The following is a 27,157-nucleotide window of genomic DNA, read 5'->3' as shown; positions in this document are numbered from 1 at the left end:
CTAGAACTGTCTATATATACAAGGCTGGCCGGGAACTAAGAGATCTGCCTGCCTCTGTCTACCTAGTGTAGGAATCCTACACCTGGCATTAACTCATGTTTAATTTTGATAAGAACATCAAATAAATCATTACACATACTTTGAGTTGGTCTAAATTTGTCTTGATGTTTAAAACCTTTATGTTAGGTCTTAAAGCTTTATTATCCTTAAATACAACTAGTGTAGTAGACCATTAAACAGCAAAGTAGTCTGAGAAGAAATTATTGATTGGGGTGGCAGCCAAAAATTGAAGGTGCCTGAATTACTTTTGTAATATATTTATGCAGAGTGTACATGTCATTTTTAAAGCAGTCATAAATGTTCCAGATGAGCTGTCCCTTCCCTTACCTCTTAGTCCTCTTAAATTCGAACCACTTAGACACATGCATTTCATACTAATACTAAGGATAATGTAAGGTCCCCTGCTAAGTTTGAGTAGTTAAAAACATTAGGCCCTTTTTTTTTTTTAAGGGGAAAGTTAAGGCTATCAGCGTGAAACTTGTGGGCAGAGGACGACGCCTCTAGCTTCCCGTGTTCACCAAGCTTGGTTTCCCTCTGATTGGCCTGTTGGGTCTCCATACAGGATACAATTCTTGTCTGTCCGGCTCCAAAGGTACTACTCGGTGACCCATTTCGACTGTCGAACTTTTTCTGTCGCCAACTCCTGATGGAGCTCTTGACCCCTCCCCCCATTCCGACATCTCCCAGGGCCATTGGTGGACCCTATCCTCCCGCCGACCGGCCCAAGTGGCCGAATAGCTCGGATGCCTGTCATATTTGTGGTCTCGCTCCTCTACGGACTGTGCCCGCGCCGCCGCCTTTGTCACCGCCCGCTCCGTCATCTGCCTGTTTTCCACTGCGTGGGGGTTAGTAGTGGCCCTTCAGCTTGAGCACCCCGGTTTCTTCCTCTCCTATTTCAGCCTATGGCCCACAGAGCTGCCTGCAGAAGCTTGGTGCCCGCCTGCCCCTTCCTGAGCTTTCAACCGGCCGGAATCTGCATTTATGGCACCACCCATGGAGGGCGGGTCCGGGGCGGGGCCTGCGGAGCTGGGGCGGGTCCGGACCATCTGGGGGCGGGGCCCGCGGGGGCCAGGACCTGTGGAGCGGGGGGCGGGGCGGGGCCTGCGGGCTGAGGTGGGAGGAAGGTAGGGTGGGGCCTTGCTGCAGGGGCGGGGCTGTCAGGGCGGGGCCGGCCAGGCGGGGGGCGGGGCCTGGCCGGAGCTCGCCGGAGGCTCGCAGGCGGACGTCACTCCTGCACCGCGAGTGCTGGAGCACGAGCCGTGGGTCGCTCGGCCCGGGCGTCCCCTCCGCCCGCCTCCTGCTTCCTCCCGGCTGCCCGCCGCCTCCTCCACCATTGTATAATGTTCCCGACGCGCAGGCAGAGGACGCCGGAGTGATAGCTCCGGCCTCTCCGCGCGCTCCCAGCCACCGTCGGCCCCGTGGCGGGGCGCCCCGCATGGAGCTGGCATAGCTTGAGGGGTGATTGGAAACCCCTCCGATGCGTTAGCTCCGGGCGGACCTGCCTGTGGTGAGTTCCCGGCCGAGCTTGAGGCTCCCCTGGGTTGGGCTCTGGCGGGCGGGGGGCGGTGCTGGGCTGGGCCAGGCGGGAGCCCAAGGCGGAGGAGGCCGGGCTGGGCAGGTTGGGGTGCACCCGCCTGCCGCCTGGAGACCCCGACTGTACGACCCCGGGCAGGAGCCGGGCGACCGGGCCCGGGAGCTGTTGCCTTTACAGCTGGGTTGTCTGTGCTTGCCTTGGTGGCTGTGGTGCTGAGGACGTGCGAGACTTTTTTTTTTTTTTTTTTTTTTTAAGATTCTGGTTGCTGGCATGGAGGCTGCTTCACTTTTGAGTTCAGTGTCTGGGTTTGCATCCAACTTGCTATATTGTGTTTTGAGAGTTTCCCGGTGGTTATATGTTAAAACAGCTCTCTTCGCCCTCTTTTCTTCCGTACCCAAGTGAATTGATTCTGGATCCGAATGTATATTAAACTTAACGCCTCCCTGGTTTTTAAATTAGAAATCTACAAGTCATCTTGGTGGTAACCGCCTATGACGGGGAAGAGGGGGGGCGGCGCTGAGGGGAGCCAGCTGTCCCGACGGGTAGACTTTGTACCATTGACACTGGGCACCCTTCAGGGAACCATTGCGTCGGGAGAAAGTACTGAATTGTTCATATTTTTTCTTCACCATAAATTGTCTTAGCTTTAGCAGAAATAGTAGCAATCAATAGAGTTGAGAGTTGAACGTTAAGTTTCACAAAAGGATGAGACGGTCTGTTTTAGAATAACTTTTTGCTTGCAACTAGGTAGTTCCAGGAGTGGAAAGTAGGTTTTTCCAGGCAGCACGGGGAAGGGCAGTGAGCAGAGTAAGACGCTCACCCTCAGAAATAGCAGTTTTTATTTGAGTAGAATCGGTCAAACCTTAGCTGGCCGTAAGGGAGTGTCGGTGTTTTCAGGCTTTGTTCTTGAAACATGCTTTTGATTTCCCAATATATGTTAAGTGTTCAGAACCTGTGTAAAGAGCCTGGAAATTGTAGTCACCAGTAGGATTACCAAGGCCCTAACTGTTCAAAGTTGATTTTTATAATTAATTTTTGTTACTAACAAGAGTGAGGTGGACCACTTAACCCTGGAGGGCTGCACACCTGAGAGAGAGTCCTGGGCTAGTCTGCTGTGGGGGATGGTGTGTGTGTGTGTGTGTGTGTGTGTGTGTGTGTTGCTTACCTCACCCTAGCTGCTACTCCACCCCACCCCTCTAGTTTCACTTTATTTTGATTTGAGGGGGAAGAATAAGATCCCAACTCTGGCATGAGCGAGAATAATTGTGGATCCTTGCTTTCCTGATAGTGTCTCATAAGTTTCTTCATTTAAACATCTATAGAACTGGCCTGGGTGTGAGGCATACACCTGTGATCACAGCACTGGTGGATCTAAGGGCTAGCCTGGGCTACACGGTGAGCTCCAGGCCAGCGAGTGTTTGTTTTAAGGTCAGGCATGCTTTCAAATAATATCTTTCCTCTGCTAATGGAAATACATCCAGCCATGTGTGCTTTCTACTGAGAAATCTTGGGGAATGGACTTGGCCGCTTCCTCTCCCCCCTCCACCTGGCTCTGTCCCTTGCTCTGTTTCAGCAGCTAGGAGGGTCTCAGGTCTGTAGCATCCCCTGTGTGGCAGGAGATGTCCTAGGGGTAGTTTTCTTGTCAGGTAAGTGGCAGGGACTCGCAGGTAACAGCTGCTTAGACCAGCTTCTGGCAGAGAGCGGAGAGATTCAGAAAATCTCACCTAGAAAACACTCCCATTGCTGAATTCTCCTACATAAGAGCTTTTTAAATTAAGGAACAGAAATACAAGTTTTACCCAGTTACTAAGACTAATTATTAACAATGGCATGGGAAGCATCATATCATTTTCTGGTTTTAAGTCACTTAAATGTATGTGTGGTGGCTGAGATCTTATGGCTGCCACTGCATTAAACAGCACTCTGATGGTAAGGTAAAAAAGTTCCTGCTTCCAGAATGTCCTTGCTTAGAATATGGTAGACTCTAGAACCCAAGAAAGGTGAGAGCCCTAACAAGATTTTTAAAGTTTCTTCTGCTGTGGTTTTTATTAAAGAACACTAGTAAAAATATGAGTTCTGTTGTTTTGGGGGGTGTTGTTTGTTTGGGGGGTTGTTGTTGTTTTGAGACAGGGTTTCTTTCGTGTAGTCCTGGCTATCCTCTGTAGACCAGGCTGGCCTGAAACTCAGAGATCCGCCTGCCTCTGCCTCTGGAGTGCTGGGATTAAAGGCGTGCACCACCATCACCCAGCCAAAACATGAGTTTTGTTTTCATTTTATTTATATTTTCAAAACGAAGACACTTAGCCAGTATTATTTGCAGAACAGTAAGTATGGTATTCAGAAGGGTGAACTCTAGTGTACTTAGAGAACTTCCTAAACTTAGCAGCTGTGGGGGGGGGGGGGAGAAAAAGAGAGAGAGAGAGAGAGAGAGAGAGAGAGAGCGCGAGCTCTCTCTAGTTGCAGGAAGCATGTCTGATTGTTGAGTCCAAAGATCAGACCTATGCTAAAGATACCAGAGGGCAAAGCTTCAGTTTAAGTGAAAAGCTCCTGGTGCTAAGAGTAATGCCAGCCTTCACATATCTCTCTATTAGATGTTTTTCAAAGTTGTGTGTGTGTGTGTGTGTGTGTGTGTGTGTGTGTGTGTGCGCGCGCGCGCACGTGTGGTGTAGAAAGGATTCATGTGAGGTCAGAGGGCAACTTTGTGGAGTCAGTTTTCCTTCTCTCACTCAGGTTCTGGGGACTGACCTCTGGTCTCCATGCTTGAGTGGCAAGTACCTTTGCCGGCTGAGCTATGTCTCAGGCTCCGTTAGTTAGTTCCGACTGGAAACGCTGTGGCCCTTGTGTGTGCACCAGCACTGTGTTTTCTATCTGCCACTCATAGATACTCATTAAACATTCGTTAGACACTTACAGGCTGTGACTTCTGTTTAAGAAGGGTCTGGGTATTTAATTTGATTTTAGTATTTCAGAATGAAACAACTACCAAGGTTGGGTTGCTTTTTAAAGAAAAAAATCTGTTGTCCTAAATAGCCAGTGTAGTTAGTCTTAAAGGCAAACTTCTGTCCTGTACAAACACTGGGAAAGCCTTCTGAACAGAACTGTCCCCTGGAGCGTCCGTCACTCATTGTGTGGAGCTGTGTCTTTCTCCATCAGCACTGACGAGCAGTTCATTCTTTGTATGAATCTGTGAATGGCATATGTCAGCCTAATAAGGCGGCATTCCTATTCTGGGTAATAAATAGACTCTTTGTTGTTGTTGCCCCCCGCCCCAAGATCATGAGACAAAAACATGCTTGACTGTCTAAAGATTTTCTTTGAAAAATGTATAAATTATTACATTTCAAGATAAAAAAGCATATACCTTTTAAAATACATGATATTTAATAGAACAAAGCAAATACATTCTTGGACCGTGCAGCTTGCTTCTGGAAAGGTGGCTGTTTGTCGTCTGAGGGCCCTACAAGCCAGGAAGACTCATTTGTCTCCTCTCAGGATCCTCTGTCCGTCATCTGGGCTCAGTTGAAAATACTTGTTATGATTCGCAGAGTCAAGCACCACGGCTGTGTAGATCTCTTGGAGAAGCCTAGCGTCACCTACGCTATGTTCTGCCCCCACTGCAGTTTTCAGATCAGAATGGAGCTTCCTGGCCTCATACCCGATGCTCCCAGCAGGGTTGGCAGGAACAGGGATGGGTGAGGTGGACTGAACTGTGTGGGCACGTGGGGGTGGGGGCTGGAGGGAGAGGGCGGAGGACGTAGCCGCGGCAGGCTGTGTGACTGCTATAGCCAGTCTGACTAGTTTAAGGTGCCCAAAGGCAGCTTTGTTTCTCTGGTAACTCTAAATAGCAGCAAACTTCAGTTCTTCAAACTCAAGCACATCTACGATATTATGGCTGTGTCTTTGCAAAACCTGCAGCTTCGCAGGCTCCCTAACTAACCTAAGCTTCTCTTTCCACCTTTAAAACCCTTCGTAAGCAACTGAGAAGCCACTGAACCACACTTTCTCATCTTCTAAGTTTTGCTTAGAGCAGTGAAGGGAAAGGGATTCTGACTCTACCCCAGTCTTGTGACTACAGCGGCTCAGTCAGCCTGGTGGCCATAGTAGCGTGTCCCCAACTGTACAGTGGTCACAGAGCTGTCATGAAAGTCCCTGGCTGCAGCTCTGCCGCCTAGCCCTTTGCTCTCCTCTCTGGAGAACTGCTTATCTATCACTCCAGCCCATGCTGGTTCTGAACTTGGAGGAGACTGCTGGAGCACCCCACCCCTGTGTTGAGAAGCCTTGCCCAAGTTAGACTCGGGGACTCCGAAAGTCCCAAGGTCATCTCTACCAGAACAGGTTTTCGCAGGCTTCCAGCCACACAAATGAGATGTTCAGGTGGTAGCTCTCCAGATTCTTCTTCCTTTTTTAAAGGGGCCATTTTCAACATTTTGTGCTTAAGTATGTCTTTGTCTTTGGGTCTTTCTTTACGTTCCCAGAAGACTGTTTGGCAGAACCTGGGTTCTGTGGCTTCGGCATCAGCAGGGATTTTTACTCTTTCCTGGTGAGACATGTGATGAGCTTCTCTGATGCTGTGTGTGTTTGCCCCTCTTCTCAGTGCTGGGGATGGAACGCAGGCATGCCGGGAAAGTGCTCTCTGCTGAGCCCTGGGCAAACTGGTAAGTGATTTTTTGTAATGCTGAGGATGGAACCCCAGGTGTTACATAAACAATAAGAAATAATAAGCACAAAGCAATTTTTGAAATACTGATTTTAAAAAATTATTTCACTATGAGTAGAGATACAAAATCGAGTTAATTTCAGCTGGAGTGATTCTTAGCTGTGTGACAGCAGTTGATTTACAAGTCCAGAGCGCAGTTTCTCAGAGGGCCCTGCTGCTCCCAAAGGCAGGTGGGACAAACGGTGTTCGGGATAATTGCTCCTGGGTGGCCGCAAGGAAAGCCTTCCACGAGGATCGGACCTTCAAAGTGCTGGAAGTGGAGCTATTAACTATTTTCTTTTGGAACAAATATTTATTATACTAATGTGGTACTCTGATTATTTTGATTTATTTAGCTAAATGACTTTGCTTAAAATTCAATAGGTTATAAATATCTGAGGTTCTTGAGGGAAGCTTTTAATCTCAAAACAGCCTGGAAAAAAATTGCTGTTTTTACAGTATTTACCACCTTTTAGTTTATAATTTCATTACCTTTTCTACTGGGTGAACTATTCCAATCATGTAATACAAAATTTAAATTGTCTGTGAAACCTTAGCAGCCATGTTCTTCCATTCTAAATTATTTTGCTATGTTATGTGCATAGGTGTTTTGCCTGCATATGTGTCTGTGCACCACGTGTGTACCTAGTACCCAAAGAGGCCAGTGAGCCTCCTTGTGGGAAGGGAGAATCAAACCCAGGTCCTCTGGAAGAGCAGCCAGTGCTCTTAACCACTGAGCCAGCTCTGCGGCCCTTGTCTACCTAATTCATGAAGGCAATTACAATAAATATTCTGAATATGTAGGCCACTTACATGAGCCTCAAATTCACCATTCATTCTTTGAATTTAATCTTTTAACTCCTTTGTTTGTTTGTTTTTGTTTTTTGAAACAAGGTTTCTTCGCGTAGCCTTGGCTGTCCTAGAACTTACTTTGTAGACCAGGCTGGCCTGGAATTCACAGAGATCCACCTGCCTCTGCTTCCCAAGTGCTAGGATTAAAGGTGTGCGCCACCACTGCCAGGCTAATCTTTTAACTCTTAAGAAACATTTTCACCAATTCATCTAATTAATTAATTAATTAAAAAAATACCCCCCAAAAAGAAACATTTCATTAAAATATTTTCTGTGGTTGCATTCTTAGGTTTTATTCTTCAGTTTTAGCGATAAGTTAGCTAGTTAACTCAAATGCAGTTTTATTTTACATTGAATTGGCTTTAAAGTTACTGCGTCCATATGGCTGCTGGTGATTTTTAAGCCAAAAGGGAAACTTTCACGTGCTTTTTGACAAATCGCTTGGTTCCTACTCAAGTCTTCTTTTATTTTCCCTTGACATTGTTTATTAAGGATCCCTTCTGTGAGGGAAAAACAAGGTATCTTTAGGGAAAAGATGCTACAAAGGGCTGAAACCAGAATCCCATCTTCGCAATTATAAATACAGGAGAAAAATATTTTCATTGTGCCCGGGAATGGGGGAGGGGCAGAGTTGGAGCAACCTCCCTGGCACGCAGTCCTATGGGAAAAAGTCAAATCTGAGGATTCCTTAATGCTAATGAGACTGTAGACTCAGGATGCTGAAGATGTACCCTGGACACCAAATGATTAGGAAGCAGCTTCATAATGTAAATCATTATGATATCTGTTCATAATTACTGGTTTTCAAATGGAATAGAGATGCTAGTTCATCTGTTAGGAGCATTACTATTGAGCAAACACCGTATAACCTAAGCTTGTAATATGACTAGAGAGAATCCAGCTAGTGCACAGTAGCCTGCTTCAGTGTGTCCCTGAGGTTAACTGCTTTACATTTGACAATTAAATGGCTTCTCCTCCGTGTTCCTAACGAATGGTTTTCTCAGATAACTGCCTGAAGCACTGTCTGTTTGGTGTGGAAACACTCTGCTGTTATTAAGGGGCAATAGGATTATTGAAAGTGGCTACACTAGTAAAATTCAGAGTTGCGAACTCAGGAGATTGCTGTGTGTTTGTGTTTGGAAGCCAGCCTCAGAGCCCCCGCTGAAATCTGAACTGTCCCCTCCTCCGAGTCCGACTTCATGACTTGGTGCTTGTTTTTGTGTGTGTTCTTAATTCAGTAATCCTCCAGGGTTCCCAACCGTGGTTTCTGAAGCACTGGTGTTGCTTATACACAGGCAATAAAAGTTTGAACCATAGCATAATATAATTTGCTTTGGGCTTGGCAGGGCTTCTAGCTTTTAGCATTGTCCCGTGGACTCCTGAATCAGAGGTGGAATTTGGAAGTGTAAATGCTTTGAGAACCCTGAAGCTAGGAACTGACTTGGAGTTGGAGGTGCCTTGCTGCTCTGTGGCGCCCCCGTGTGGGTGGATGCTATGCTGTCTTTCAGCGTTGATAGGATTTGCGCTGGACATGCTTGTTTACATAGACCACCAGGAGCTCTCATCTGTGTAAACATGCCTATGGAATTAGTGTAATTCTCATGAAAGAAATTTGCTGCGCTTACTTGATTTTTTTCTACTTGTAGGGTTTTTAAAAAATATTGATGTATTGTTTAACTTTATGGAAAATTCCAGACGGACTCAGAAGGTAAAGTGCTCCTCACCCAGCTTCAAAGGGGTCACCATTCTGTTGATCTTGTTTTGTCTACATGACCATCTTTTGTTTCTTTCTGACGTATTTTCTACCAACCTGGGGCCTCAATCATGTTGGGTATGTTTCTGTGAAAATATAAGTTCAGAAATTGCCACTGGCCAGAACTGTTGGGTGAAATAGAGGAATTGTTAGCACTTTCATTACCCTTGGAAGACCACTAGTGTCCTCCATCCATTGGGGATGGCATCCAAGGGACCGAAGGCCAGGGTGTAGGAGCATGTCCCACTGTGGACGTGGTCCGAAAGCTGGCTATACTTTCGCATGTTCGCCAACAGGGCAGACTTTATCTTTCCACATCGTGCTTCTTTATACTCTTGTTTATTCAGTGTAATTGGTTGTTTTAATTCCTTTTGTTTTCAAATGAAATGATAATAGTTGACAAATCAGCGTTAGAAATCGTATCCAGTTTAATAGAGGCGTGTGAAAATCCCAAGAGGAAAGCTAAATTTTATTACAATGTGGACATTAGAAAACAACCCCGCATTATAAAGTTTTTTGCCTAGATATGCATGGAGGCTGGCCTTCGGGGCAGCTCAGCTCATCTCCTGGCCTGTGGGGGCCTCAGGAGGGCTGTGAGTTTGCAGGGGGCCGGGTGGGCAGGGCTGGCCTGCGGGACTGTGGGCCAGGCTGAGTGGAGCCGCCGGCGGGTGTCGGGTTACAGCAGGCTGGGTGAGCATGGGGGACTGGCTGATGTAGAGAGTGACTTTATAATTACCTCGCTGATTCGTTAGGGGAGGCTTTGTCTTACTTACCAATTAGCATGGATGTTACTGCAGAGACCTCTGAAACCCTGGGTAGGCTTCGGTTTAAAAATAAGGTCTTCCCGATTCCGACAGCCTCACAGTTTGTCGCCAGCATGGTGGAGGGGTGGGAGTGCCGCCAGCGTCTTCCCCTGTCTGCAGTGACAGAGCCTCTTCCCCTGGTGGGCTGTTACCTCTGTTGCTGATGCTCCCCTGACCTTGGGCCTTCACTGGTGTCTGAAGAAGACTGCCTGCTGCCATTCCCACCTATCATGTACCCTTGTGTCCAGTGACCGCCCAGGACCTGGAGGCTGGTCTGTTTCTCTGAGCTTCCCTGGGTCTGCAACATCCCTGACCACCACTTCCCTTGCAGTGTGATCTTTTTGTTCTGGCACTACTTTGTGCCTTGAGGAGGAAAGCAGGCGTTAAAAGCTTAGATATGATCAGGTGTCATAGTATAGGTGTTCTTCATGGTGTAACATGTTAAGTGTGGAGGGCTGTCTAAGCCAGTGTGGTTCCCCATTGAAGCAGGACAGGGCTTTTCCTCACTGCCAGCTGCTGCCACCACAGCACAGTGACTCATGCCAGGGAAGGCCAGGCTGGTAGGGGTGTCTGTCAAGGACCACCTCAAAACAAGTCATCAAAGGCGTAGAGATCAGGAACCGAGAAGATTCTGTTTCAGAAGTTGTTTCTGCAGTTTCTACCCCCAACCGTAGCCACCGTTGTTAGAGTGGAAACAGGGTGCCCCCCATGGGGGTCTTAGTCTCATTAATAAAAAAAGGTAAGAATGAGTTCACCAGAAGCTCAGGGACGCTTATTAGAGTTTAAAAGAACACCCCCAGGGCAGAGAAGTTATAAACATCAGCGGCTACCCTAGGAAGAGGGTGGAAGAGAGAGACACAGCCATGGCCTACTCTGACATGTGGGCAGACATGGAGGACAGCTCTAGAAAGAATAAGGAAGCCCAGAGAATCAGAAAAAAGCACACTTAGGTTCTGACCAGCCTCTGAGAGAGAGGCAGAGAGAAAGAGGAAGAGTTCTACTTTCCTTGCTGGGCCTCAGAAATGGCCACGGACCTGGTGACTGGGAGGGGCTAGGCTGAGAGGGGAAAGGGTAGAAAAGAAGAGTACAGTTTCTCTTAAAGGGAAAACATCCTCTACCAGTCTCTTTGGCTGTTTGTGTGAGCCAGGGGCTCCCCTGGCCAGCCAGGGGCTCCCCAGACGAGGCTGGCCTTGAGCTCACATAGCCCTGCCTCCCGAGTGCTACCGAGAAAGATGTGAGCTGACTTCCTAGAGGTGGTTCGGGCCAGGTGACCGGCTAGGCACAGCTCGAGTGTTAGGTCTACTCAGCCAGAGGTGGTCCACCCTCTTGCCAGGAGTTTCCCCTGTACTGCCATTCACTCTCTGTACCGAGACCCCGAATTCTGCTGTAGAGTTGATTTAGTTAGGAGCACCCTTCCCTGCCACTGACCCAAGAGCAGCTTTCCAAGACAAGAGCTGAGAGCCGGGCAGCACAGATGCAGGCGAGAAATCACTCACGCTCTCTTGGGAACCTTCTCTTTCTTGGCTCCTTTTTGTCGTCAGAGGCCTGGGGTGGTGGGGGTCAGCGTTGATGCTGTCGGTCTCTTCAGCAGTCCCTGGTCACACCAGTGGCCACACTGAACCTGTATAAGGAAGAAGGAAATGACAGGGAATGTGGCCAGCCTCACAAGACCCACGTGCCTCACCGGCAACCTCTTTGAAGTGGCTTCTTGACGACCCCACGGTTAGGGTGGCAGTGTAACTGCCTTCTGAAAACCACGTCATAGAAGCTGGAGAAGTAGATGGCTCCTTGGCTAAAAAGCAATAGTTTCTCCTTCAGAAGACCTGGGTTTGATTCCCAGCACCCACATGGCAGCTCACAGCTGTCTGTTACTCCAGTTCCAGGAGGTCTGACACGCTTTTTAGACTCTGTGGGCACCAGGCATGAAAGTGGTTCACAGACATATTTACAGGCAAAAACACCCATACATATAAACACAAATTAAATCTTTTTGAAAAAAGAAAAACCGTGTCACTTAATTATACTATATCCCTGGAAAATGCAAACCCTGAGTTCTAAGTTCAAGAAGAAATTGGTGCACGCCATTTAGAATGTGTACAAGGTAGCAATCAATCGAGCCCCGGGGTATTCCACGGTGACTGATGACTGCCCGAGTCCCCTTTCATCCTAACCTGCCCACATCCGGGATGCTAAGCATGCTCACATTCGTTCTGCTCATCAGAGCCCTGCCTCTAGCCCTCCCTGCTCTGATGACCAGGTGCTGCTGCTTACTCTTAGGCATTCTTTGATGCTTTAATTGGATGTGAGATTAGTTCTGTCTTGTCCAGTCATCTCCTTGCTTTGAAATTGGGACTCATGTATCAGTTTTGACCCTGTCTGAGTAAGAAGTGAAAGAAATCTTAGTGTGTTTCTCCTGTCAGGTATAATGGCCATTGTTTGGAATGAATTGAGTTAAAACAAACTTTTACATCTCCTTTTGACTGGCACTGAGTCTGCCAGTCCTGGTGGGCAGGACAGGGCTCCATAGTCCAGCCCATCCTGCAGTCGGCAGGTGTCAGCGAGGAAGCCCTGCAGCCATGGGCTGGGGAAGCCTGCAGGTGACAGACAGCAGGTGTTTTGGTGGTGGGATTGCAAATGGTTGTTTGTAAAAGATTTTCTATTTATCCCACGAAATCATAGATTATTTTGGTTTTGTTTTTCTTCCCCCCCCCCCCTAGACAGGGTTTCTCTGTGGCTTTGGAGCCTGTACGAGAACTCACTCTGTAGACCAGGCTGGCCTCGAACTCAGAGATCTGCCTGCCTCTGCCTCCTGAGTGCTGGGATTAAAGGCGTGTACCACCATCGCCCGGCAATCATAAATGTTTAATTTTGACAGTCCAAATAACATTAAAAGACAGTGATTTTAAAAATAAAAGAAAAATATCATTTTTGAATAGTTGGAAAGAATTAAATTCACATTGCACGGGAGGGGGGCATCTGAATGCCTTAAAAATAAAGGCTTTGGGATGTCACCCCTTAAACCCAGGTACGACTTTAATCTTTGAACCTTGAGCATGAGGCGTTCCCTCTAGTCTGGACGGTTGCTTGTCCGTTGTCATCATAAAGTGCTGCTCATCGCTTTCCACCCTGCCTGCTTAGAACAGAAAGGGGCCTTCACCATCAGGACAGCAGTGTTGTGCTTGGGCCCAGAGAGAGGTGGCCTGGCAGAGAGAGACCAGGGGAAATCGTGGATCTCAGCGATCACATCCAGCATCACTGGAAACTTGGGGAGCACCGATTCCTAGAGCCCAGCATCTGGGATTGAACAAGCCAAGAGCTGAGACTAGGGTACATGTGAGGGGCTCACGGGTGGGGTCTCCCAGCTGGAGATCTCTTTCCCCACTGCCCGAAGGCCCACAGCCTTCTCCTCTGGTGGCCACTCAGGCTCTCCTCCACCCACAGACATCCCTGCTCCGCTCCATGCTCCTCTGCCCTGCGCTTCTCTGCTCTTGTCTTTTCATTTTTTCCCCTTAACTGTTCATTTAATGAGGAAGATTTTGGTGTCAGGGAGGGGCCCTGAGCTGAGTACTGAGGTGACAGAACGAACCTCTTACGCCCCTAGGGGCCTTACATTTTGGAGGTGGTTGACAAATATGCAAATGGGGCCACCGAGGGGGCTCCAGAGGGTTTCTGCTGCTCCTTCAGGCTGCTGCAGGCCCGTTCCCATACCCTGTGACTTTCTCAGGGCCGGGAGTGGTGGGACCGTGGGTAGCAGATCACAGTCTTCTGATTGTCTAGAGTCTAGACCTTTGTCTTCTGAGGAAAGTTGTACTGACACTTGTCTTTTTCTGTTGCCGTGTTTTCAGAGTAGATTATCTGCCTCTGCCTTCCCAGTGCTAGGATTAACTGGAACAAAGCTTTGGAACATTTCGGTGTCCTGTGAGAAGCTGTGCACTAGAGACCACGCCTCACACAGTTGAGTTTTGTTTGTTTCCTACCAATGTGTTTGCCCTTTATGATTACATTTTAGTTTTCTGCAGTTAGTATTTGCTAGATCAGCTCTACAAAATACTGACTGGGGGGGGGGGGGGCAGTACAGCTCCGTGTCTGAGCGCTTACCCAGTGTGAGCGAGGCTGCTTTGAGTATCGAATGTCCAGAGTTTGTTCCTAACCACTGGGAAGGGGTCACATTTTATCTCCAACCTTACAGTAAGAGCCACTAGATATTCGGAAGAAAAGCAATTGTTGATAGTTTTTAGGTTTGGGTAGCAGGAGAGGAAAGGAGGGGCCATCCACCCCTTACCTCCATGGGGTGTCCTAACTTAGCCCAAACCTTAGGAGCTCCTCTGCTCTTTGGGTAGATTTTGTTTCTTTGCAAGCTGAGAGAGGAGACAGAGGGGAGCACCAAAGCCCAGGTATTTCAGCAAGGAAGCCAGTAGCCTGCGTCCCTTTAGAGGGCCATGACTCTGGAGCCCTTCCTAACCTTCCCAGGAATCCCTTAATGAGTCCGAGCTACTGCTCCAGCAGGCTGCCCCTTGTGAGGCCTTTGAGAGGTCACGTGCCTCTCCAACTTCCCTTAAAGAGCTATTGTTATTTTTTCTGAGTGTCTGAGGAGAAAGGCTTCTGGGGAGCCAGCCACCCTGCCCAGTAGCCTGCGCCAGGCCCAAAGCAACCAGCAGGGCCGTGCGTGTGCCTGGCTGTTGCTGTCTGGCTGTTGAGAGCATGCCGGGTCTTCTTTGAGTTATAGCTTGCTTAAGGAGTTGGAGCACACAAAGCCAGGTCTGTGGAGCTGGAGGTTCTCTGAGCCAGCAAGTGGCAAGGCTGTTACCTTGTATCAGTCAGATTTGGGGGGATGCTCCAGGCAGCTTTGTTACACTTTTGCTTTTCTATATGGCTTAGCTACATTGTGTACATTTTGCAGTTCCATTGGGTGCGGGGAGCCATTTTTATTTGATTCCATTACAAAACAGAAACATGGAAACAAGCCTGTTTGAGACATAGTCCACCAGAGGTCCTTATTGACACATGTGAAGAACACCCAAGATTCAACTTGTCTACCTGGTCCTGGTCCCAGATTTTGCATATGGGTCCCTTCACCCTCCTGTTGAAGGCAGCAGAACAGATACCTCTACAGGCTTTCCTCAACACCAGGGTTAGCATGCAGCTCCAGCCAGATGCTCACTCTAATTGGAAGTTAGCTGCTTCTCACACTGAAAACATCTCCACAGATGCCGTTCAGCTGTGGGAATTCTGCTACATGCCTGCAGCATCACATGCCTGGGTGTGGGTTTCTTTTGTTTGTTTTAGATGTATCTTATTTTTTATGTGTGAGTGTCTTGCCTGCATGTGTATATATGCACAATTTGTGTGCCTGGTGGTGCCCTTGGAGGTCAAAAGAGGGCATGAGATCAGAGGTAGGCATCAGGCCCCCTGGAACTAGTTAGAGATGGCTGTGTATCACCATGGAAGTGCTAGGACCTGAACCCTGGGTCTCAACAATAACAAGTGCTCTTAACCCTGAGTCATCTCTCCAGCCTGCAGGTGTGACTTCTGTAGAAGTGGCAATTATTTCTAAAGAAATGTATTAGTAGGCCAGCAAGATGGCTCATTGAGGAGTGTGTGCTGAGAGCCTTAATCTCTGCGTGAGCCGTGGTGGAAGGACAGAACTAACTCCAGCAACCATGCCCGACGCCCACAGATGTGCACACTTCATACACTCTGAACAAACAGATGAACAGACAAAACCAGGGTCTCACTGAGGAGCCCTGGCTGGCTGGCCTGGACCTCACCGATCTCCCTGCTCTGACTCACTGAGTCAGAGATCAAAGGCGTGGACCTTTATAAAGAAGTGTGTTGTTGAAAAAGTACTGTGTTCCGTGTGTCTGTGACCGAGAGACAGGAGACTACGACGCAGATTGCTTAAGTCTAAAAGTTTCGATCAGTTTGGTTGGCAGAGATCTCATCTAAAAAATACAGAGAGGGAGATAAAGGAGGGAGGAAGAGAAGGAGCAAAAACTACAGGCAGTACTGTTGTATTCTGGTCACAAGCCTGTGCTCAGTTTTGTATTAACGATTGGATGTCTACATGCTGTTACCGAAGGTCATCTTTACCGGAGAAGATCAGTAAAAGTGCCTAATGGCAGTGAGTTTCTGGTTTGGTCTTGACTGTATTTTAGTGTTTCTCAAACTTCCGTGCTGATGGGCCATCTTGATAGCCCCACCCCTACCCAGTCATTTGTGAATTTGTGAATTTCAGTAAAGCATAAAAACAATTATTTGAAAAGCAAAGTAAAAGGAAAATGAGAAAAAAAAAGCTTGTAAAAGCTTGTGTTGTGGGGTAGATTTGCAAACCTAACAGCCACTTTGTAATTCACTATAAGCCTCCCTAATACAGTGCCTCTGCTTACGTCATCTGAATGGGTACCAGTTCACAGGCTAGCCTCTCCCCAAGTAATACAGTGCCTCTGCTTACGTCATCTGAATGGGTACCAGTTCACAGGCTAGTCCCACCTATGAACAGTAGTTTGAGAAATGCTGGTCTGGGGTGTGCGTGTACATATTTGTGCACTTACACATTTAAGTGGCCTGATCACAGGATAACTAACAGATCAGATAGCGCCGTGTCCAAATTAAATGCATTTCCTAAGCTGTTTAGTCAAAGGAACATTTTTTTTCTGAGAGTATTAAATGCATTAATTGTAAGCAGATACACATATAAATGTGAATACAATTACTTCAAAATCCAGTTGTCTGGTGACGCCTCTGATGCATTGTTTTGCAGAGTGACGTAAGACTATCTCTTCTCTGGTTTATCAAGTTTAAATGAGTACAGATACTCCCAAGGAAGTGTCCCATGCAAAGAAGACAGGCAGTAGACTCACTAGAGGTAGGAGTCTATAAGAGGTAGGATAAGCCAGCCGTTTTTTTTATCAGACCCTCCTTGTCTCACCGAACAGTTGTATTGGTTGCTGTCTTTGGTCCGTTTTTTTGGTCCTAATGATTGATACCCATCTTTGTTAATGCTTACGAAATGAGGGAAGCGGTTTCATCAAGTAATTGCACATTCTTTGGAAGCAGCGACAGATCTCAGAGCGGTGTTGGCATGGACAGGCTACAGCTGTGTCAGCTCTCCCTGCAGGAGTCAGACATCCTCCGTGGGGTCGTGTGCCAGGCTCCCTGGCCTCCAGGACGTCTGGGGTGTATTCCTTCTGCTAGCCTTTCCTTTGGGGACCCGACTTGAAATTCAAAAGACTTGGGAGACGGAGGGGAAGTTGGTGCGGTGGCTCCTCCCACCTGGGAGACCACAGCGGTGGAGTGTGTCTTAGAGAAGGGTGAAGAAGAGATGTAAAAGCTGGCGGAAAACGAAGTAGCTGCCAAGCGCCTGAGGAGAGGGTTCGCTGGCTCCAAGGCCGAGTGCCTCAAAGCAGTGAGCAGTGTGCCCGGCTTAGTGAGACCACGCTTCCTACTCTGAGAAGTGGTTAGGAAGCCAGGTTGGGCTGGGCACGGTGGTGAGTGGACAGAAACCCAGCACCTGGTAGGCTGAGGCACGAGGATTTTGAGTTCCATCTAAGAACTCAGTCCGAAGATTTGTATTGAAAGTCTGCTTCAAATAGTGAGACACAAACAAGACAGTAAGGGTTGTGGGGCAAGTCCTGAGAGCTTGTGTCCACAGCAGTTCTGAAAGGGGTGGCGGGGTGGTGGGGGACTAGGACGGGCTATTGCAATAGTGACCGCCAGCTAGGCTACAGTATTCAGAACGGGACCTCACTGTAACCTTCAGCGGATTCTCAAGGTCTAGGATATAAAAACCTTACCTCTTTCAGACACCCAGGTCTCTGTGTCGTCACGGTGTTTGGTTATGACAGGTCTCCGGTACCCAAGGAGCAGGGCTCACAGTCAAAGCAGATGGCTTCAAAGCAAAGCAGCCGTGTTCATGCCCAACTGTGTGCTGTCAGACAGAGCCAGGCAGAAACCCGGGCTGGGAAACATGCATTCCACTTAGTCTAGAATGAAAGGCAGCGGCCGCTCAGTCTCTGTGGTCACTTAGCTTCACCACGTGGCCCCCGACAGGCAGGAAGGCTCTGTGTATAATGGGGAAGGAGAAGCATTTTGAAAGCACATACGGTTCTACCAAAACTGTATGTGCTCTTCCCTCTCTCCCTTGATGCTTTCGGTTGTTGGAGTTGTGTTCAAGCTGTCATTTCTAACACCTCTGTCTGTTGAGGTTGTGCATTGTATGTTCTTGAGCTTTAAAAATAAATGCATTTGGGGGAGGGAGGGTGAACCTGTGTGATAATGTTGGGCATGTGAATGCAAGCACATGAGCTGAGAAAGTCAAAACCATGGTTTCCATGGTAACCCCTAACTTCTCTGTGTCGTGTTGTACACATTACTCACGCAGAACGTTGGCCAGGATTACCTAGTGGTAAAAATTGCTCTGCAGGCGGACAAGGGTGGATGTCCTACTTCTCCGTCTACGGGGTCTTCCCCGTGAGTCCACCTGCTCTGAGGAACCCCGGGCAGGAGACTCCACAGCCGGGTCCTAACCTCTAAATGTCGTCTTTTTTCACGGTGGAGATTAGCCTTCATGCGATTCATGCTGTTTCCTGTCTTTCTCCTTTGTAGATTTATGTTGGGTAAAGGAGGGAAGCGGAAGTTTGATGACCATGAAGATGGGCTGGAAGGCAAAATCGTGTCCCCCTCCGACGGTCCATCCAGGGCGTCCTACACCTTACAGCGTCAGACTGTCTTCAACATTTCCCTTATGAAACTGTACAACCACAGGCCCCTGACAGAGCCCAGCTTGCAGAAGACTGTCTTAATTAACAACATGTTGAGGCGGATCCAGGAGGAACTCAAGCAGGAAGGCAGCCTGAGGCCTGCGTTCACCCCCACTTCCCAGCCCAGCAACTCACTGGGTGACAGCTGCAGGGAGGCCCCACCTGCCTTCACGCACCCGGCCATGCCTCCCGCTCACCCCTGTGACCCAGGAAGCGCTGCACCCCTGGAGGCCTGCCTCACCCCTGCCTCCCTGCTAGAGGACGACGACGACACTTTTTGCACTTTGCCGGCTGCGCCGCCCGCGGCTCCTCCCAGACTCTCTCCTCCAGCCCTCCCGCCTGAAAAGGACAGCTTCTCTTCCGCCCTGGACGAGATCGAGGAGCTCTGCCCCACATCTACCTCCACAGAGGCTGTCGTGACATCAGCGGCGCCCGACAGCCCGAAAGGAACCTCCAGTGAGTCTGGCGTCCAGAAGCCTGAGGGGCCGCAGGAAGGCCGCCCGGATGACTCACGATTCATGGACTCGCTGCCTGGGAATTTTGAAATCACCACGTCCACAGGTTTCCTGACAGACTTGACCCTGGACGACATCTTGTTTGCTGACATTGACACATCCATGTATGATTTCGACCCCTGCACATCCACATCAGGGACATCCTCCAAAATGGCCCCCGTGTCAGCTGACGACCTCCTCAAGACCCTGGCCCCCTACAGCAGTCAGCCTGTCGCCCCAAGTCAGCCTTTCAAAATGGATCTCACGGAGCTAGACCACATCATGGAGGTTCTTGTCGGGTCCTAAGACTGTGCCTAGCCAGGCCCTGCAAGCGTCCCCGCCGCCCTGACAGTTTCTCCGCACTGTGCATGTACCCTTGCTTGCCTTTTTCAGAGAAAAAGAAAACTTCACAAACGGATCACACTAGTATTTTCTTTGAGCAGAGTTGGAGTGCCTTCATTCGAGTATGACCACTTTTAATACACTCTCTGCGTGGGCTCCGCAGAGACCTGCTGCCCTGGCCTAGGAGAGGAGACGTTTGAAGACTGTCGCCAATGCTGAAAGGTGAACATGAGCAGTTCAAATGAAGCACAAGGATTGCGTTGGAAAAGCTGTAAATTGCGTGTGCATATTTGTCTATTTTTTCTATAAGTTTTATTGCAAGAGGTAAAAAAGAATATATATCTATATTATTTGGATAATCTCAGTACCTTTCCTGGCGTTTTGCCCTGTATAAGTTGACTTGGCAATTCCGCCTTTTTAGAGGCATTAACTACTCGTAAGTGTTGCATTGACATGGCTGTTTAGAAAACTGCTGCCCAAATTTATTTTCTATTTTTGTACAGATTCTGCAGTTTATGATATTGTTTTTCTAAGAACAAATGCTGTTTATACCTATGAGATAGCTATTTTGATAGGATTTGCTCACGTAGTTCCTGCAAATGTAAGCTGTACAAGTTGCACTTGTACTTTTATAGAGTCGTAATGTTTTATATGTGTATGGTGCAAGAGAAAATTGGATCAAATCAATCTGCAGTTGATGTCCCCAAATGCAAACACACACAGCGCTTTAATAAAGGGCCAGGTGATCTGACACCCAAATTTCACAAGCACCAGCCCTTGGCACGATCACCCGCCAGTACTGTGACGTCCAAAGCCAGAGCCCTGTCTGCTCATCAAAGGGGGAGATGGCTGCGGATCCTGGGGTTGATGTGATGGTCTCCTTAGCTCCCTCTTCTGAGCAGAGGCTATGGCATCTTGTGTAAGAGTGTACTCGTGGCCGGCTGTGGTGGTGCACCCCTTTAATTCCAGCACTTGGGAGGCAGGGGCAGGTGGACTTCTGTGAGTTCCAGCCCAGCCAGAACTCTACAGTGAGAACCCTGTCTCAAGGATGGGGGAGTAGGAGAAAGACTGTATTTATGCCAAGTTTGCTCTTTTAATTGTTTTTATTTTAATTTTATAAAATGCAAACCCCAGTCTTACCCCTTGGGCATAGCTTTTATGATGAGACCACAATTTTACATAACAATTTTACAACAAGCAACTGACCTCTTCATGGAGCTGAGCCCCTACTTCAGTGCTAGGGCTCCTAAAGAAGAAATTCTCCCCGGAAGGCATCCATCCTGCTGCTGAACTGCCTTTCCCAGCGTCCCTTCCCTGCTGGAGCTTTGTTCCCTCTGTTGCTAAGAGCTGCAAATGGCATCTTCGTGATCACCACAGTAAGCTTGCTCACCTCAGCCATCCGGGATGCACTCTCTCAACATCTGTGACCAGAGCCACAGTCCGCCACCTTACGTCCTGGTGTCCAGTCTGGTTGCTTTCTTTAATCAACTGCTGATTTAACCACACTTTACAAAGCTGTTATATCCAAATACACAACGGGAATTTCTGTGCGTGTTTCTGGCCCTCCCGTCTCCTGACCCCCAAAGCGGCTCTTTATTTCCAGTGATCCCCCAGTTGTAGTTATTGTCTCCGTGTATCATACCCATTTGTCTGCCGCCCTCCCTCCTTTCTGTTTGCCTTCCTTTCGCAGTGGTACTTCAGCTATGGAGTGCAGCTTACAACCTGTATTGTTATGCAGACGGCTTCTTTAGGAATAACTTCTATATTTATTTAAAAATTTTAAATTATGGGATTTTGTTTTTGTTTTTGTTGTCACTGTTGTCGGTCACCAGTTCTGCTCACTTCTTGCCATGGATAAAATTGGGTCTTTCCGGCCACTTAAAAAGATAAATTTGTAAATGGCACTTTAAACAAGCCATAGATAGTTTTACTTTTATAATGCACATGGCAAGCAAATGTGTTTGTGATGAAGGAACTGCTCATCCAGGCAGAAGATTTGTGTATGGTGTGATTAATACTTTTTTACATTCTAATCTCTACCCTTTCCCGTGTGCACGTGATTGAAGGGCTGCTCCCCAGCTCTGTAGAGCGGTGAGGATAGCCCATCGCGCTGCACTGTGCTCCTGCGGGCACCCTCCCCACGGGCCTCTCACCATCACACACGTGTTTCCTCTGATGCAGGACTAGGGACCATATGGGAAGGTGAGTGTCGTTGATGCTTCCAAGTGTCGTTGTGCCTGTCCATTTGAAGAACTTTTCTTCCGGGAAGAAAGCAGGTCGACCCATCCCATCCTCTGTGTTTTAGAACTGGAGGATCCTGTGAACTGGCCACATGCCACACACATCTCCATACATGTGCTTAGACATGTGTTCATTCTTCCCAACAAGAATGGCACAAAGCAGTTGATTGCCATTGTCAAAAACTGATTTACAGTAACTTAGAACAACTGTACTTTTGTTGGATTAGCAAATTGTGTGTTTAAACGATCCCTTATGTTGGGCAACAGTTCAGATAAGCACAGAGACATGTCCGCCCAGACTCAGTTCTCCGACTCCAGTTCTTCACCATCACAACACCTTCCCCAGCAGCAGCGGGCACGCGCGTATTCTCCAGTTGTGCCTGGGAAACCCGAGCAAGCCCATCAAGAGTTAAGACTGACTTTGTGTCCTATTTATATTAAGTGATGTCCCAACAGGGAAGAGGTGGAGTCAGAGTGAGATCAAGTCCCAATTTGAGTGTGGGATATGCTTCCAGATGCTTCCTGGCAGCAGCGGCTCACCTTCACAAAGACAGTCTTGTGGCACCCAGAGGCGGGCAGACGGCCTGGGGGTGCCGGGGCCTGAGAGGCTGTTATTGAGGACTGTGATGTGCAATGGCATGGCAAGGTGGGAGCAGACTCCTGAGAGACGTAGAGTGGTGGCTTCCCCATAACTTATTTATTCCTTTGTTTTCCTTTGTAAATATATTTATTTGACTGTGGCGCTCTAACAACAGCTGGCTGGTTTGGTGCAGAATGTATGGTAGGAATGTATTTCTCGTAGGAATGTAAATCTGTATTAAGAGGGGGAGCCAAGGCAGCCCCCACCCTGTCTTTGCATCAGATACACGGTCGACACTCATTTTCACCCATCTCCAGTATGGGTCGATTTAAAATATGCAAAAGCTGTGGGCGGGGGATGTTTTAATACCTCTAAATTTTTAAGAATATCGAGCATAAAAGGGTTGGTAATTTTTTAAAGTTTTCTTAGTAGCACTTTGACTTATCGACAGAAGGGGCAACACACAGGCACCCACCTTCATACCAAAGGGTGAGGAGTGGCCACAACCTCCCACACCGCTCGAGTGTCCTCAGCAACTGGGCTTTTTATCGCCATAGCCCCTTGAAGTGCCCCAACCGTCCTGAGGTCAATCAAGGAAAATTTCTTAACGAAGTAAGCTCCAAAGAGCCAAAGTATCAACTTACGGATCATTTTTAAAGCTTAAATTTATTAACCACCTTTGCGGTAAACAATGAATTATGAATACCGCAAGGGCAGCCTTCTTAAATGACAGACATAAAAGAGAGACTGCTTCTGCGGCAATTGTTCCTCTACTTCGTGTGAATTGTCTTAATTTTGAAACCTTGCTCTTACAAATTGGACCTTTATACATTTCTGACAACAGCCAAGAGAGAAGAGCATATTTGATTTGTCCTAGCTCTAAGCGGTTAATCCTGGTGCGGCCCCCGCCCCGGGATGCCGGCGGGGTGTGCGTCTGCCTGTGTGCGATTGTTTCCAGTGCTTCCAAGAATGAGTCTCCATGGGTCTTGAAGATTAGCCAGGGTCAAATGCTCTTGCAGACAAAGCCAATACAATTTTTGGACTTCTCTTGGGGAATTTGGGAGGGAAAAGCAGTCCGTATGTACAACTGACGTGTTGAACGTGTACATAGGGACATGTTGGGGACGTGGATTCTGAGGAGGGCTTTTTGTCGGAAGTCGGTGTGACCTTTCCCCCACAGACCTGAGAGCTGTGCCTTTTCTATGCAATATTACAGATGTCACATCAGAACCCAGAGGGCTGTGTTCAATGTAGGTTCATTCAGGCTGTATTCTGAACAATTGGACAGATTAAGTGGACATGGACATGAGGTCTTTTGTAGTTTTATATTATACAATAAACAGTTAAAGGATGAGACTTGTGTTGTGTTTTCTTCTGACCGTGTCGTGACTGTTTGGTCCCACTGAAGTGCAGCCCCCGGGTGCTCTCCCCGTGCTCGTCCTGTCCTGCTGAGACCTGTCCTGGCTTCCCGAGGCCCCCCCCCCAACTTCCTTCTCCTTCCTGACGCACCCTCTCCAGACATGGGTTTTGCCCAGAGCCTTTTCTTTTCCCCTGCCTGTAACCTGAGCTGTCTCCCACCTTCGCTCAGGTCTTGAAAATCTGTGACCAGCCCCTGCCCCTTCCAGCTGTTGGGCTTCACCATCTACCCGAGGTGCAGAGTGTCTCTCGCTGTTGGCCACTCTCCATGGGACCTTGTCTCCTCCAGTAGGCCACTTGGCCCCCTCGGGGTCTCCTCAGTTCCAGTCTCTTTGTCCCCTCCGACACCTTCCCGTTGCTGCCTCTCTGGCCCATACCCTCTGTCATCTTCCCCTACTGCCGGTGTCCGTGTGTCACTGGTCTTCCTGTCCTGGTGATTTTGGTAACATGTTTTAATGCCAGTCTGGGCCACCGCGCCATCCTCGGGGGCTAGTTGGGGTGGGCATGTCCAGGCACTGGTTGACGGCTGGGCCACTGCTACCTGGTGAGACGGCGCAGGTGGGTGTGAGAGACCTGGAAAATCTGTGCTCTGTTAAATCAGCTTTGGGATATGGAGGGGAGGAGGTGGGTGGGCTGGAAACGGAGCTGTGCTCCACAGAGCACCATGTCCCTCAGAGAAGTCCTGAGTTCTGTCCCCAGCACCCAGGAAGTGGCAGCAGGATGATAAGCTTAAGGTTTGCCTTCCACCTTGGATCCAGGAGACCTTATCCAGAGAGAGAGAGAGAGAGCGCACACAAGGCTTGGGTGAGGAATGGCTGTCCACTCCTCCACAGAAAGAGAAGGCCGGCACTCAGCATCACCCCTCCTTGTTCCAGGTCCCTGCTCATTGCCTGCACGGCCCCATCTCTGGCACACACCAGCACCCTGCCTTTGTGCCCTTGCTGCCCTGGGAAACATCCTCATTTCAAGACCGACCTCAAGCGCGTGTCCACGAATCCGTCTAGGCATCTCCCTTGTAAGAGCCAGTCTCCCTGAGTTCCTGCAGGGCCCTGGACATGGTGAAGTCCCCTGGCAAATCCTGCCCTGGCTTTAGACTTGCTGCAAGTGGTTTTCTCTGTAACACTGCAGTTTTGACGAGCAGAACCCCAGGGGTGTTCCTCTTCTCCCAGGTTCGGCATGCCACACACCCTGCTTGTTTTAATAAGCAGTAAAGTCCTAGATCTTGGTCATGCTTGCTTAGCTGTGTGTCACCTCCGGCGTCTGTCTCCATGGCACAGCTGAGCAGGTGCAGTTAAGTTGACTCTCCTAGTTCAAAAGAGTTACCATTCGGACCTTTACAGAAAAACATTGTCTAACTCTTGACATTTCCAACTACACAGTCCTTAAGATAGTGTCCGCCATAGGCAAGCCAGGCTCGGGGCTTTCGGGAGGGACGTGTGCCTCCAAGAGCTGGGGAAGAGGGACCAGAGCGGACAGCAGTCAAGAAAACCACACAGGAGGGGACGTTATCAGAAAGCTGTAGGCCTGTAAGGGGTCTGGGAGTGGGTCTTCTGTTCAGAGAAGCCTGGTGTCAGTTGTGAGAACAGAAAAGGGAAGTGGTACTGGCTGGTCTCCGAGGGATGCGTCAGCCTGGTTCATAGCAGACTACCTGAGTTTGTACCAATCTGTGCCCCTTTGTCACCTTCCCCAGCCTGTTCATCTCTCGCCCTCTGGTCCTGAACAAGTTTCTGTTTGCTTTTATTTGTGTGCACTGAAGCAGTTGTCACCCAGGCTGGTCTCAGATGACTGCACGCCAGCTCTTCTCTCTTGGCCTCCTGAGTTGCTCACACTGTAGTTTCTGTCACTCTTGAGATCTCTTTAGCACAGCACACCCTGGCTTCAGCCTGAAGGCCTGGGAACTCCTGTCCTCCGTGTGTGTGTGTGTGTGTGTGTGTGTGTGTGTGTGTGTCCTGACTTACTACCTACATCACTGCCTTAAGGAGCAGGAGGGAGCGGAGGAGGGCAGAGCTTTTCAGGGCTGAACACCCCAGGTGCTCACAGGCTCTCCTGCCCTGGCTGTGGGACTTCAGGTTAGTCACTGTCCCATGGGGGCAAGAGGAGACTGAATGACTGAATATCTCTGGCTTCCCCCAGATTGTCACCACAGAGGGAGGGCTGGTCTTGGGCTCTATGTAGGCCTCAAGGATTTGCCAAAGCTGAATGCCCTGAGGTGCCAGCCTTCAAGGCATCTGAGATGGCATGTCATGTGCCTGACAGGACGGGGCAACACATGGTGACATTGTCCCCGGAGCTGGGAACCCTCTCTGCAGCAGGCGGGCTGTCTCAGCCCCCGTAGCTCTCCAGACCTCTCCCCCACCTCCCAGGCAGGGCCAGGCTGCCAGCTGCCAGCAAGGCCTATTGTTCAGCAGTGACAAGAAATGGCTGCAGAGCTCAGGCTGGAGAAAGGCTGGAGGCAACAGTGGGGGATGGGGGAGGAAGCTCTCAACACCCGGGAGAAGTCTGAGGCGAATCCAGCCCTCCCCTCAGACAATCCCCTCCCGCCTTCGCGGGCCAACAGGCTTCCTTTCCGATGTTTCCTCTGGCCGTGTGATGTGGGGAGCGTGTGGCCCCATTTCTGGACCCTACAGAAGAGTCCGTCAGCTGCCTCAGGGTTGAGCTGAGTGGCCCAAGTCAGTGCTGTGTGGCCTGCCCTTGCCCAGGCTGTGCTCTCCTGTGCAGTGCGCCTGTTGGGTCTGGAGAGGGTCCAGAGATTACGACCCTGATGTGTGTACAGCCACAGTGTTTCTCAGACGGTTGTGATTGCGCCAGTTCAGAGAGGGTGTGTGTGTGTGCGTGTGTGTATGTGCGTGTGTGTGTGTGTGCGTGTGTGTCTGTGTGTGTGTGCGCGCGCGTGTGTGTGCATGTGTGTGTGTGTGTGTGTGCGCGCGCGCGTGTGCATGGGAGGGGGTGGGGAAGTGCACAGAGGCAGAGGAGACCTCCAAGGTCACTGCAGAACTCTGCCACAGCGGCCACTGAGGGAAGTTGTGGTTTGAAGACACTGGGAATCCACACTTTCTCTTGGAGTTTTGCAGCAGAGATTGTCCACTGAAGCCATTGGGAGGGACCAGTCTAGCCTTGTCTGCCCTGGAGAACCTCCCCTTTCTCCAAACATATGCCTACCCGTAGTTGAGGGGATGGAAGTGTCCCAGCTGTAAGATGGTCAGCATGAACAATCTAGCCAGAAAGCCAGCACTACTGTGAGCCAAACCCTAGGTCTTCCCCAACCTGTCCTGACAGTGGGAAGCCCATTCACCAACTTTCTCTCCCTCGCTTTCCTCTCTGCCTGTCAATCAACCCCTTCTTCATCCTGCCTGCCTACTTGAAGCTGCCACAGGACGCTGGTTGCCCTCTGCCTCATGAGGCCTGTGTCTGGGGGTCGGGGGGACTTGTCTTCAGCTCTGGGCTCTGAGGTAGACCCAGTGATCGGATCCAGAGCTTGGCTCATGGAGGTCTTGGAACTTCTGAGTCACCACAAAAGGTCCAGGAGGACCCATGACTGATCGGGTGCTTCCGAAGTGCCTGGCCTCAGCTACTCAGTCCTTCAGCTGTTCCGTCAGTGTCGTAGAAGATTTCCCTATTGCCGGGTTGG

General features: G+C 49.2%; 1 protein-coding gene across 5 annotated transcripts in view; it reads left to right on the top strand.

The window, feature by feature from the left end:
* Sertad2 (SERTA domain containing 2) overlaps positions 1 to 23,461 on the top strand; it is a 117,915-nt gene extending 94,454 nt beyond the window's left edge. The window contains exons 1-3 of one of the 5 annotated variants that reach the window (XM_041669056.1): positions 2,160 to 2,194; positions 6,189 to 6,249; positions 18,303 to 23,461. In XM_041669056.1, the coding sequence (XP_041524990.1) occupies positions 18,307 to 19,257 (951 nt within the window). In that variant the 5' untranslated portion in view covers positions 2,160 to 2,194; positions 6,189 to 6,249; positions 18,303 to 18,306 and the 3' untranslated portion in view covers positions 19,258 to 23,461. Of the gene's footprint in view, positions 1 to 581; positions 653 to 1,303; positions 1,568 to 2,159; positions 2,195 to 6,188; positions 6,250 to 13,629; positions 13,653 to 18,302 lie in introns of those variants that run through there. The other 4 variants (XM_041669057.1, XM_041669055.1, XM_041669058.1 and 1 more) reach the window with 4 other exon arrangements.
* The last annotated feature ends 3,696 nt before the right edge of the window (positions 23,462 to 27,157 follow it).

The sequence above is a fragment of the Microtus oregoni genome, unplaced genomic scaffold (genome assembly GCF_018167655.1).
Source record: "Microtus oregoni isolate MIOR12 unplaced genomic scaffold, Mior012 000019F_ref0000042, whole genome shotgun sequence".
In the NCBI taxonomy this organism is placed as follows: domain Eukaryota; kingdom Metazoa; phylum Chordata; class Mammalia; order Rodentia; family Cricetidae; genus Microtus; species Microtus oregoni.
The sequence above is the reverse complement of the archived record's forward strand: the minus strand, read 5'-3'. Positions and strand labels throughout refer to the sequence as shown.